We start from the raw sequence: 13,636 nt of genomic DNA on the forward strand, positions 1-13,636 counted from the left end.
AAATTTCCTGATTTTTAAATGTAGGCAAACTATTCAAATTTAAAATAACACTGTTCATCACAGAAAAACTTTTTCATTTCTTCTTTCTTTTCTTTTTATTGTATCTATATGACATGATGGGTGTTAGTGGAAACTATCGTGGGCATCATTTCACAATATTTGTGAATCAAACCATCATACTGTGTGCCTTAAACTTATACAGTGATGTATGGCAATTCTTTCTCAATAAAACTATTGTTGAGGTGTTTCAGAGTCAAGTGTGCTGATGTCTGCAACTTACTTTGAAATGCATCAAAAGATGCACCCTTGGGTGAATAGAGGGATGGATAGATATGCGGTAAGACAATTATGGCAAAAATGTTAATTGGAGCACCTTGGTGATGCATATATACATAATTCTTTCAACTTTTCTGTATGCTTAAAATTTTCAAAATGTAAGGGGAACATTTTTTTAATGGAAAAATAATTGTGAGCCCATGAACCACTACTCTGTGACTTCCGCTACAAGTTTTCACAGACTTTATGAAAGTGAGGCAGAGGTAAATGAGTTCATAATATAGAGGGCATAGAACAATCCCTAGAATATTTAATAAACATTAGATATTAAGATTGTCATCATTTGGAATGGAAGAAATAGACACAGATTAGAAGAGCTGGACCTAAATTAATTTCATTGAGTGTAGAGTGTGTATGGACCAGGATTCCATGCTCTTGCTGTGTGAGCTTATACCTGTAATTTCCATCTCTGTGCCTCATGTTGCTCACCTTTAAGCTAGTAAGAATTGGGCTCTAGGTTCCCCTGCGGTTCTGGAGTTCTGATTGATCTGCTCCCTTTCCCGTTTCTGCCTATAGGTGTCTCCATTACCCTTCTTTTTTGCTTTAATGCCTTTCTAAAAACTACAATTCCCAGGAGCGCCTACAGGCGTCGACGTCGCGCAGTTCTTTGTCGTCGCTCGCGCCCTTTATACCTACTTCCGTCCGCGAGCCACTTCCTTTTTTTTCCGGGGCGCGCGGCGGCAAGATGGCGGTGCAAATTTCCAAGAAGAGGAAGGTGAGATCCTGGGGTCCAGGTCCGGGGAACTGTGGCGCCGCGCGGGTCGGGGCTTGTAGAGAAGCCGTCGCGATACCCGCAGCTCCATGCCTTGTCCCGGGGAGCGGCTTGGGCCGCGTGGCATTCCCTCAGGCGGCGGATGGCGGTGGATTGAACACGGGGCCCGGGCCCGGCGAGCGCAGTTTGGCGGCGGAAAGGAGCGAGAGTTTTCTGCCGCTTCTGGGCGAAGAGCAGAGATGAACACCGGGCGCCCTTCCTGCCCGGCACAAAGCGCTTGTGATCATTTCTTGGTCAACATATAGCGTTAGTAAACGTGATATTTTGAGGGGGTGAGCCATTTCCCCTCACGTCTCACTGTGACTTTGGGAACGGGAGGTAGCAGCGTATTCGTGCCTTCTTCGTGCCAAGGGGCGGCCTTCTGACCCCAAAGAGCTCAGTTGGGAAGGCTGCTGACGGGTTCTTGCGCCATCTGCACCCCAGGGAAACTCATGGGCTGATGGAGGGAGGAGACCTGGAAAGAGCGCTTCATCAAGTTTTAACTTTCCGCTTTTCCGTGGGCGAGAACTGTGTAAAGTCCGTTTGCGTTAGAAATAGGGGACTAGTCGTTTTGTGTGTACATGATACCGTGTTAATCCACATCCTTTCTCGAGTTAGGAGTTACCAGCTTTTAAGACAAGATAACATGGCTGGAGTCTTCAGATGGTCCAAGTTGTGTCTACAAGTGAGACTACTTAAGTCAGTGTATTTTCGTTAGTTAGGAGGGTAGCATCTTGCTGTACTGAATGAATGAGTTGTGGATGTGCCATTTTAGAGCAGCTTTTTGTTTAGCATGTGTAGGTGCACATAACAAATCTTAAAAACCCTTCAGTGAAGAGAAGATGACGAGTCTGACTGGAGGTGTTATCTTTGCCAGGTGGCCCTACTCCTTGCTGCGTTCTGTGGCGGTTTTAGGGGCCCTTGGGTTAAAGAAACTTCCAAAGGACGACCTAGAGGCATTTGTCTGAGAAGGGTTCTAGATGAGTGTTGGAACAAGGGTAATAGAGTGATGATGGGTTGTTTGTTCCAGGTGTTGAATTTTGACGAGAGTTGCGTTGGCGGAAGGACTAGGCAGGAAAATGACGCCGCAACAGGTTCTAATGGCGAATTTTCCCTTTTGGTTAGTTTGTCGCTGATGGCATCTTTAAAGCTGAACTGAATGAGTTCCTCACTCGGGAGCTGGCTGAAGATGGCTACTCTGGGGTTGAGGTTCGAGTTACACCAACCAGGACAGAGATCATTATCTTGGCCACCAGGTGAAAACTCATTTTCTTGGCTATCACCTGTAATTGTTGTATATGCTAGGATGGTGTATTCTGTAAACTTACGGGGACAACCAGTGTATTGGCCTTGGCAAACGTAAATTTCCTTTTTCTTTTTTTTTTAAGATTTTTTTTTTTTATCATTCATTTGAGAGCGAGCACAAGCAGGGGGTGGGGGTGGAGGGACTGAGGGAGAAGTGGACTCCCCATGGAGCAGGGAGCCCGATGCTGGGCTCTATCCCAGAGCCCTGGGATCATGACCTGAGCCAAAGGCAGACACTTAACTGACTGAGCCACCCAGGCACCCTGCAAATGTAGATTTTCTTAACTGTGTTTTAAATCTGACTCTAGTTTTTGTCATCCAAAATTTGTATTTTCTATGTTAGATGAATGAGACTTTACTATCACATATATATAAAATTTAAAGCCATGTTTGGAATTTTGTGAGAGCTGTATTGTCCGTTTTTGTTCTCAGGACGCAGAACGTTCTTGGTGAGAAGGGCCGGCGGATCCGGGAATTGACTGCTGTGGTTCAGAAGAGGTTTGGTTTCCCTGAGGGCAGTGTAGAGGTGAGTGAGTGTGGCTTATGCCAGAGGTTACTGTGGACCTGGAAATGGTTATTTAGGATGGTACTTCTATAAACCCTTATGGTCATGAAGACCTTAGTTGTGATCACAGAGTATTTCAAATGGATTCGTATTTTGTTGAAGTTATCTTAATAAGAAGTTGGCTTCCTGTTATAGTCCTTTTCTGCTTATTTCTGGTGGTTAAGGGATTTTTTGCTTTCAACTTGGGAATAGTAATGTATGGATTGGCTACCCCATCAGTTGGTACAGCTGTAGGAACTAGGGATGGGAGGGCAATAAGAAATTCAGATTATGTCACAAAGTGTAGGCTATATGTGGGAAGTAGAAGTGTTTTAGTACTTGAGGGATGCCGTAGTGATACATGCTCTTAGGATGAATGAAGTGATTTTTTTTACTGAAAACACTGGGGGAAGTTAACAGGTTTAAGGGTGTGCCCTGTTTCCTTCTTAAAGCTTTATGCCGAAAAGGTGGCCACAAGAGGTCTGTGTGCTATTGCCCAGGCAGAATCTCTGCGTTACAAACTCCTAGGAGGCCTTGCTGTGCGGAGGTAAGTGTCCTGAGACTTTTAATAATTACGTTTTAAAGAGTGGTCAGCGCCATAAGGGGAGTACTCTTCTTGGTGCTTTGGGAATAGAACAAAAACTCCAGGGAGGGGAGGTTAGGATTCCTGTTGAAGTTACTTGGCTCCATTAAGTGTGGGGATTGTAAAGAGATATACCATAGTCCTGATGGGAAGAGCTTATCTGTGAGCAGGGGTGGACTATAAAGGGCATGAGGTAGCTAGGTTGGCTCTGGAGCTGGGCCTACTGATGAGATTTCAGTAGGAGTTCTTTGTGCAATTTCATTATTGTGAAGTAATTGGAATGCTTTGCCTGGGTGTATGAAATTTAGTCTGTACTTCCTGCAGAGCCCTGGGAGGTTTTTCAGCAGGGGAAGGACATGAGAGCTGTGCTTTAGGAAGGTTGACCTGGTGGGGAGATGGGTGGCAGGAAGGGCTGTAGGTAGGGACAAAGAAGAAAGACTGCCTGTCTTCTTTGAATGTCAGGTACACCGCTTAGAACCATGGTCCTCAAAAGCTTGGCCAGCATCACTGCCATCATCAGAGGACTTAGTAAAATAAAAATTCTCAGTCTCCACCCACTGAAATGGAAAGTGCGGGTGTGGCCCAACAACCTGGTCCAGGTGGTTTTTGTACACACTGGAGTTTGACTTGGAAGTTCTGAGACCTAAACCACTTACTAACCTGGACCTTGGCTCTCCTATTTGTAAATGGGGGTCATTATATCCACCTCTCCTTTTTGTGGTGATTAAATGAGATGATGCGAAGGAGCTGGAGCCTAGAGTGATGGGTCCGCCTTTACTTTCCCTGTTGAAGGTGGCAGCTAGCTCTTAGTCTGTCCTAGGGTATACAGTAATAAGTGAGTTGGGGGGCATGATATTTTAAGGCTTAATGTCCGTTTTATAGGCCTAGAAGTCTTTTTCTAGCACTTTAGTCAAGAGAGCTAGTAGTCTACATTTAGTAGTTAGAGTTCCTAATGAATCTGAATTCTGGAGGTTGTGGAGTATTTAGTAAACCACAAGGGGGCCGCTCAGTGACTGAGCTACTTCTGGGTTCTTGCTGATTGCTTACCTGATTGTGAAATGCTGCATTTGCAGAGTGGGCTGGACAACCTGTGCTTGAGTTGTACCAGCCCCACCATTTAATTGCCAGTTTAGGGGCACCTGGGTGGCTCGGTCAGTTAAGCGTCTGACTCTTGGTTTTGGTTCAGGTTATGATCTAAGGGTCATTAGGTTGAGACCCACGTCCAGTTCTGTGCTGAGTGTGGAGCCTGTTTAAGATCCCCCCTCCCCATTTGTGCGTGCCTTCTCTCCTAAATAAATAAATAAAATAAAAATAAGAGTAAATCTTGAGTCTATAATTGCCTGCTTAATTGGCCTGGTGTGAGGCCTCAACTTCACAGGTATTTTTGTTTTGTTTTTAATCTTGAGGTGATTCTAATGTGCACCCAAGGTTGGGAAGCACTTAGAAGGAATTGGCATATATTCCCTAAGGAGTCAGCCTAAGCTGAGGTGTGATGGGGATGAAGGAGAACTGCCAGGCTCTGGTCAAACGTATTCTCCATTAAAGGAACATTGAGGATAGTGCAGACTAGTGGGTGTTGTGTTTTTGTTCTGTTCAACGTGGTGGTGTGGGGTAGGCTCGAGCAGTCTTGTCTTCGGTGATAACGGGTGGATATCTGTCTCTTGTTCTCCCAAGGGCCTGCTATGGTGTGCTGCGGTTCATCATGGAGAGTGGGGCCAAAGGCTGTGAGGTCGTGGTATCTGGGAAACTCCGAGGGCAGAGGGCCAAGTCCATGAAGTTCGTGGATGGCCTGATGATTCACAGTGGGGACCCTGTTAACTACTACGTTGATACTGCTGTGCGCCATGTTCTGCTCAGACAGGGTGAGCAGCTGGGAGCGCGGGGGCAAAGGGCCTTTAGCAGATAGATGCGGTCTTTCATGCGCACCTCAGTGTTGGGCAGTTCATTTTGGGAGGAGCAGAGCATGTTCATATTCCACTTGGGTTTATTGATGAGCTGTATTGAACTATAAGAAGGAAGTTGCTGAGATCAGTCAGCTCTTAGAGTTGGTTTGCTCGTCTTAGCCACCTGTGTACCCTTCAGTGATGACACGATGACGAGTCAGAAAGGTCACATCCTGCTCTTGGTCCTTGTCAGTGCCACGTTCTGTGGCGCTGTGCATGGGTTCCTTTTGCAAAAGTGTCCTGTTCATTGATTGATTAGAGGCATTTGTCTGAGAAGGGACCAGACCCAAGGGTGCTGGGGTAACCTACTGTTGTCTTCCTTCTGCCCTATCCTGTCGTGGGACCGGTGCAACCACAGCTAGATTCTAATTACAGCGTCTTCTAGGTGTGCTGGGCATCAAAGTGAAGATCATGCTTCCCTGGGACCCAAGTGGTAAGATTGGCCCTAAGAAGCCCCTGCCGGATCATGTGAGCATTGTGGAACCCAAAGACGAGATACTGCCCACCACGCCCATCTCGGAACAGAAGGGTGGGAAGCCAGAGCCGCCTGCTATGCCGCAGCCGGTACCCACCGCGTAACAGGTGTGTCTCGAGGGGCCTCTTGGGGCGGAATAGGACCCCTTTCCCTTGTCCTCGACAAATAGTATATCCCATACTGTGGGAAGCACGTAAATACATAAACATTGGACTATACTTGCTTTATAACACAGGTTGGAGCCAGGGGCCCGTTTAACCAGGGATTCTGTAGGGAGGGGTATTTGCCTTGGTCTCCTAAGAAGTTCCTGTGTTTACCCCTGTGTTTGAAACAAGATTTTTCTTTTTATTTGCTTCAAATCAAGGCACTCTTGTTAATAATTAGTTATCTGTTCTTCAGCAGCCCCTTAAGCAGTTAAAACACCAAGGCTCTTCTATGCCCAGTACTTTTTGTTTGTTTCTAGGTGATCTGTGTGTATATATTCATGCAAATCCTAAATGGGAAATGAAAGAACCCAATATTCAGGTGAAGATTCTGTTCTTACTGTTGTGCTTTATTTGGTTTCAGGGTCTCTTTGGCAGCTGGATCTGGAGACTATTTTAATCTGTAAAGACCTTTAATAAAATCTTTGAGAAAGACACATGGCGTGAATAGACTATGTCCACATTTGGTCTGAGAATTCTGTTGCCCCAAGGAAACATTGCTTGATTGATTTTTTTTTTCAGGGCTGCCTGGCTCACTTTCCCTGCCTGCTTTTCCTGAAATCCTTGATTCAGCTGTGCTTGTGAGGCAAGAGCAAGAACAGGAGGACCCAAACAGAGCTAACCAGAGTAATATCCTGTAAATCTGGTGAAAGCAAAGGCTGATTGCTCACAGGACAGCACCTTGAGAAGGGCTGAGGGTGAGGTGGTTTTGAGTAGACAAACTGGTGTTGGGAGGCCTCAGTACTGCACACGTATAAAGTGAGATTTGAGTGCCTTGAATAAATGATTTCTGTGCCCACCCCTATATCTAATGCAATACAGGCAGCTATCATAAGGTTTTATTTATCCCTTCTGGATAAAACGAATGGCATTTTGCAATTTCACTGAAAAATGCTTGAGCTAGACTGCTTAATTCTTGTATTTCTGGACTTCTGTAGTTCAGTTGTGAGGGGATTTTCTGTTGTGAAAGTAGCTCAGCTAGTCTGAGCATCCAGAATACTGGGTGCTGGAAACCGGTTAAGGCAGCCCTGGTCATGTGAGACCTCAGTGTCTGGTACTAGGACAGCCAGTCAGGTCTTTGTGCATCAGATTATGTGATTGTTTAAATTCCTTCCTTTCGGTCTACTTAGAACTGGAAGTTGGTGTGTTGGGATTCAGAAGTGCTGTTAATGTCCCACCAGAGGGTGCTGTAGCAGGAACTAGGCACCAAAGTAGTAGCTTGGGAAAGGAAAGTAAAACTCACTGAATTTGCGTGCACCTGTGGGAAACTATGCGAATTAGTGTGCACGTGTAAAGTTTGAGTTACCAAACGTGAGGATTCCTGGATAGCCATTATCGGGTAAAGAAAAGGAGAGGCTTTGGGGTATTTCTTTTAGCCATTTCAAAAAACGACATGAAATAAATGCAGAGCTTAGGTAAGCACTAACGACAGCCCCATGAAGAAATGCAGGTTACCCTAAACGATGTTACCACCACCCCTGGACTTCAAGTGAGTTTTTCCACTGCCTCCTTTCCTTGTGTCCGTCCCTTTGAAGTTCAAAGTTCCAGGTGTGGATATCTGGCTGACTAGTCCTGTGTCCAGTCCAGCTGCCTGAGGTGGGGAGAAAGATAGCTAGCCCCTTTGATTTCCATAGTAGAGGTGGGGCCCAGACTTGCACAGTGCTCTTCCCCCTCCCCCCAGTAGGCAAGGTTTTGATCCTGGGTAGCCAAAACTTGTGGAATGGCCCTTGGAACCCACTGATGGAAATCTGGCTGATGGCAACATGGAAGCAAATGCGATCCTTTCGTGGACTTCACCAGAAGGTTACTGTCAAGCTCTAAAGAGTTCTAGTCATTAGGATTCCTGGCACCGGGACGGGCTTCAAGCAGGAACTGGTAGATTAGCTTGTCCATCAGACAAGGAAAGAATAGCTGCTGGAATGTGAGAACTTGGAAATAGGCCCAGGGGCCTAGCAAGGGCCCAGGACCAATGGATAGCATTGTTAATGGAGAACCAGGAGAAGTACAGAAACTGGTGGCATCAGAGGACAATGGGTAGAAGGTGTCTTGGGGTGTGGGGATCTGCCTCCAGACAGAATCTTTCCTCTGGAGCCCACAGCAGGGTGATAATGGGGTCAGCCAACCCTCTAACTGGGAAATAAGGCAAAGGCTATGGCAATGTTCAAGCCTGGTGGGGTGGAGGATACCTTTCTCTGTAGAGTGCTTTTTTTTTTTTATTATTTTAGGTATTTATTTATTTGAGATAGAGAGTACAAGTGGGGAGGAAAGGGAGAAGCAGGCTCCCCACAGAGCAGGGAGCCCGATGCGGGACTCGATCCCAGGATCCTGGGATCATGACCTGAGCCGAAGGCAAACGCTTAACCGACTGAGCCACCCAGGCACCCGGCAGAGTGCTTTAAAAAGGAGACTTGAGAGGTGGTGGGGAGAAGCTAGGCTTTGCAGTCAGACCCGGGTTCAAACGTGACAGCAGCACTGATCTACCGAGGTTGAATCTTTCTGATCCTCAGTATCTCAAGGGGCTGTTGGGAGTTAAAGAAGACTATTAATACCTGTGTGTAGTGTTTATCATCAGGTATATTATCTCTCAGGACAAAGGCTAAGAGCCCAGGCCTTCCAGCCAGACTCTGGATTCAAAACCAGTTTCACAACTTAGCAGTATGAGCATGGGGGCATCAAACATCTCTGAGCCTCTGCTCATCTGCCTCTGATTTCATAGCACAGTGCCTGACCCATAGGGAGTCCTCAGTGAATGTTAGATGTTACTATTGAGTACTTCAGCATATCTTCTTGGAAATCAATAGCTTAACTTGATGGTATTGGATTCTCCCCACCCTAGCCATAAGGGCTCTGACCACAGAAACCGTGCTTTCTGCTTCTGTTGTGAAGTGGGCATCTCTGGTCAGGTCTCACTACCCCATTTTACAGGTGGTGAATTTGGGCTCTTAGCCATGCCATGTTCCACCTTCAACAGTGAATGTTTTTGAGCTCCAGTGTTGGCTGTGTGTAAGTGTAGCTGCTTCATGTTAGGGCTTGCCAACACCAGGGCAGGAAAGCATTCAAGTATCTGAGAGTCAACATTTTTCAACATCAAAAGATAGTTGTTCTTACTATTTTTTCTTCCTCAGGAACATGAGATTTTGATGTTACTTTATGAAATAAACCACTTCCCTATTTGTTAATTGATCGAAACTACGCGTGTAACTTGGTAAGCAACATGACCTTGGTGAGAAGATCATTGTTACATGCCCCGAGCTTATTGTAAACACTTCATTAATCTTCCCAACATCCCTGTAATGGGCCAGTTCCATTACCAGCTTCATTTTATAGCAACTTTAACCCACATCATACATCTTAGCAGAATGTGCGATTTCTCCTAGGCTTTGGAAAATATTTAGAATATCTCACAGTCCCTACTTCTGGTTTGAGAACAAATGTCATGGATAGGTTGGGAACAACTTACCTGATTCTAAACCCTCATTTTTACAAGTAAGAGTCCCAGTGGCTCTGAAATTCAAATGAGACCACGCCTCTGCTGCCCAGTCCTGCGTTGTACTAGCAGCCCAGCCAGTCAGGTGCAGCTGGGCCTTTGTCCACTGATGGAGTGCTGCTGCGATGGGTTCATCCCCCGCCTTCACCTTCAGTGGCTGGCCAGGGACTGCCCCCATGATCAGCCTGCTCCCACCAGTCCTTTGTGTGGTGAGCCAGAGGAGCTGGACCCTTTGAATCCCAAATTGCTGAGAGAGGATAGGGCTCCCCCGGCCTTTAAGAATATTTTTGCTTTTTAGAGGGAGGAGAGGGAGAGCATAGACCCAGTAATAGGGCAGCTTTTCCCTTCAGGGATGGGAGACCAGAGGTGATGGATCTTTACTCACTGGTTTTCCCCCAATACAACAGGAAAAGTAGCCATAGCTATTTACCATCTGGGTCCAATAGACACCCTACCTTTTATATTTTAAGTCACTTTAATTTACAGAAGTAAAAGGGAAAGTGGAAAATGTTTCATTTTATAAATTTTACAAGTATTCAAACAAGTATTTAAAAATACTAAAATTTGGGGGCGCCTGGGTGGCTCAGATGGTTAAACGTCTGCCTTCGGCTCAGGTCATGATCCCGGGGTCCTGGGATCAAGTCCCACATCGGGCTCCCTGCTCCTTGGGAGCCTGCTTCTCCCTCTGCCTCTCTCTCTCTCTCTCTGTCTCATGAATAAATAAATAAAACCTTTAAAAAAAAAATACTAAAATTTGGGGGCACTTGGGTGGCTCAGTTAGTTAAGCTACTGCCTTTGGCTCATGTCATGATTCTAGGGTCCTAGGATGGAGTCCCGCATGGGGCTCCCTGCTCAGCAGGGAGCCTGCTTCTCCCTCTCCTGCTCCCCCTGCTTGTGTGCTCGCTTGCTTGCTCTCTGTCAAAATCTTAAAAAAAAATACTAAAATTTTAGCAAGCAGTAACAGCACCATTCTGAATATACTAAAAAACATTAAATTAATACCCTTCAAATGGGGGTTTATGGGTTGTGAATTACATCTCAATAAAACTGTCACATATTCACGAAAATAGGTACTTACATACGTGTGTGTGTGTGTGTGTGTGTGTGTATGAATTAAAACAGCAATTTCTTATTTTCCTTGCCTGGAAATACCCAAAAAGAGTACCATCCCTTGAATGCAGTTAAATGCTCATCAGCCACCATGTGTGCAGCTGGAATGTATTCATCTTATAACTACTGATCCCAGATTTCAGATATATCTAGTAGGCTCTAGCTTACTGCTTCTGGGGTTTTGGTTTTGTTTAGTTTTGCACTTGCATTGTCAACAATGAATACTTAAAAAATTTTTGATGGCTCATGATGTTGAAGAGAGGACAGTCATTTTCTTTGCTCCATAGTTTTAAAACATTTTTGATTTTGGATTTATAAAGATCAATTTGAAAGACCAATCTAATGAGTTTTAAAAATACCTATAGCATCTGTTTCCCTATGGTCACCTGAGTACCCAACTGCTTCAGCATGTCTCCACTTATGAACTGTAACAAACATACCAAGTAAATTTTGGGGCATAGGCATCATAAAAGATGAATACTGGACAAAATAGGGTGGTATGGGTCTTTGTCAAAAAACATTGTGTGATGAAATCCTCCCTGTTGAATGATTTAAAATGCCATATTTCCTGTCTGTTTTTAGAAATATGTTGTGTACTCACCAATTCTTGAGTTTAAGAAACATTGATGTAGGAAAGATTTGTTTATATGACCAATTTCCCCATCCTCAGACTAGAGTGCTACCGTGTGTCTCTGCATTCATTTTCTGATTTGTCTGTATTAAGTGTGAAAGATCCTCTGTCCGCTTTCTTCTCTTGTGTCATTTTGGGTGGAAAATGAAAAATCCTGAATTCTCAGCCAACGTCTCTGGACTTCTTGTACCTTTTTGAAAGATGATCTGTAGTACTTTAGGGAATACAGTATGGAAACTGAAGGACGATGTGATAGTGATAGTGATGGTGTATTCACTATTCCATCTTCCGGGAAATACCATCCTTCCATTTTATCATCATAATCTTATTTGGGAATAACTGATGAGTAACATGAAATAATTTTTAGGATGATGAAATAGCAAAGTTTTTCAAGATAGAGGAAAATAAATTCATCATGATCTCATAATGTATTTTGGATTTATACAAGAATCTAATGAATCCATATGGTGATTGTAAGATAGAATGAGTATTACGTGTTTTTTGAAAGGTAAGTAAATTTCTCATTTTGTTTTGTTTAGAAGCCCACTAAGAATAACAGTCCTAAAATACCAATCCTTATAAATAGTTAGAACTTCTCAAAAACGAAACTCAAAAACTAAATTTGGGTTCAGTGGCTTCTGATGGCATATGAAGAGTTAAGTGTGTTCTCAGCTGGGGAGAGTATGGCAAACCCATGTGACTAAGGAGTCATATACTCAGAACTTGTGGTTTGGTTTCCTGTTGGATAGCGACAGTCCCTCTCATTCAGCAGGCAGCCCAGGTGGGGCAAAGAGCAGTGGGCTAGGAGCCAGGGAGGCCCTCCATATATGGTCTTGGTCAAACCCACAGTCCTAGGAAATTAGGACACATGGGTGTGTAACTTTTGCTTTGTATCGTGTTCTGTGAGCCTCACTCACCAGGGAGATGAACCATGTCTCCCCCTCATCCGACTGGAAGCCCCTAAAGGCAGGGACCAAATCCTATGAGGCTGGGATTTCCCAGGGTGTAAATGATGTACAGTAGCGCCAGCTCCCCCTCCCCCCCCAAAATTCCGTGGTTTCACTTTCTGCGATTTCAGTTACCTGAGATCAACTGTGTTCTGGAAGCAGACGATCCCCTTTCTGACTTAAGTCAGGTCAGTAGTAGCCTAATGCTGCATCATGATGTCTGTGTCATTTGCCTGATTTTATCTCATCCTGTAGGCATTTACCATCTCACATCATCACAAGAAGAAGGGTAAGTATAGTTCAAAAAGATATTTTGAGGGAGCCCACATTCACATAACTTTTATTACACTGTATTACAATTTTTGTTATTATTTTTAATCTATTACTACTGTGCCTAATTTATAAATTAAACTTTATCCTAGTTATGTATGTATGTATAGGAAACACAGTGTGTGCAGGGTTTGCTACCATCTGGTTTCAGGCATCTGCTGGTGGTCTTGGGATGTATCCCCCATAGATAAGATACTGTATTTTCTACTTCTAAGGAACTCAGGTGCTACCCTCCACACTCTTTTCCCAGATTAGCTTTCTCAGATTCACAGAGCCTGGGTGAGGCTGCATGGAGACAGCAGGCTTTGGAGATAGCTGGACCCAGGAATCCTGGCTCTGCCACCACTCACTAGACCAGTGACATTAGTAGACAAATGACTTCACAACTCTTGAGTCTCCATTTCCTCATTGGTTAAGTGGGGCGGTAGTACTTACCTCACAGATATTATAAAATAGAAATCCAGGAAACTTTGATGTAGCATACAGAGGTGGGTGCAGGGTGGGCTCTTGTTCCAGGCATTGGGGGATAGAGAGATAAAGCTGACATCTTTCCTGCCTCAAGAAGCATCCTATGGGTATGTCAGGGAAGACTAGAGATGTCATATATAAAGGCCTGGCCATATGCCTCGTGGTAAAAGGGGGGTAGATAAGGGCATAAGGAGAGAGGAGTCAGCTCTGGAGTAGAGGGTGTTGGATCTGTCCAGGCAGAGAGAGCAGGAAAGGGCATTGGCGCTTGGACGGAGCATGAATGGTCATTGTTGGGGAAATGGGGTGGTCTGCTTGGCACACAGGAAGTGCCCAGCCCAGGTGAGGTGCCCATGTTCTCAAGATCTTACCCTGAATTTGCCCCTACCTTTTCCACTCAGGCTTTTGCTTGGGTGGTTAAACAATACAGCACTTGCTTTGTCCTGGGTGTTATCCGTGGGGTGGGGACAGGCAGGCTCTGAGGGGCTGGGCCTCCCCACTACTCCCCTCCCCTCCTCTTTGCCAT

The 13,636-nt window shown here is 45.0% G+C and overlaps 1 protein-coding gene and 2 non-coding genes across 4 annotated transcripts; all 3 read left to right on the forward strand.

Moving 5' to 3' along the window:
* The first annotated feature begins 977 nt into the window (after positions 1–977).
* RPS3 (ribosomal protein S3) lies at positions 978–6,932 on the forward strand. 2 transcript variants are annotated; one of them, XM_034994983.1, is made up of 7 exons: positions 978–1,051; positions 2,213–2,343; positions 2,825–2,918; positions 3,389–3,483; positions 5,194–5,381; positions 5,848–6,044; positions 6,663–6,932. In XM_034994983.1, exons 1-6 carry the CDS (start codon positions 1,022–1,024, stop codon positions 6,039–6,041), a joined length of 732 nt encoding a protein of 243 aa, XP_034850874.1. In that variant the 5' UTR covers positions 978–1,021; the 3' UTR covers positions 6,042–6,044; positions 6,663–6,932. The 2 variants fall into 2 exon arrangements, with proteins under 2 accessions (XP_034850874.1, XP_034850873.1); XM_034994982.1 differs by lacking the exon at positions 6,663–6,932 and adding an exon at positions 6,505–6,577.
* Positions 1,914–2,060, forward strand: LOC118004360. Its single transcript, XR_004677553.1, has one exon. It is a non-coding gene; the product is annotated as a small nucleolar RNA SNORD15 (small nucleolar RNA).
* On the forward strand, positions 5,596–5,740 carry LOC118004359. Its single transcript, XR_004677552.1, has one exon. It is a non-coding gene; the product is annotated as a small nucleolar RNA SNORD15 (small nucleolar RNA).
* Positions 6,933–13,636: the final 6,704 nt, after the last annotated feature.

This window comes from Mirounga leonina, unplaced genomic scaffold, assembly GCF_011800145.1.
Source record: "Mirounga leonina isolate KUSES-001 unplaced genomic scaffold, KU_Mleo_1.0 Mir_92, whole genome shotgun sequence".
Classification (NCBI taxonomy): Eukaryota; Metazoa; Chordata; class Mammalia; order Carnivora; family Phocidae; genus Mirounga; species Mirounga leonina.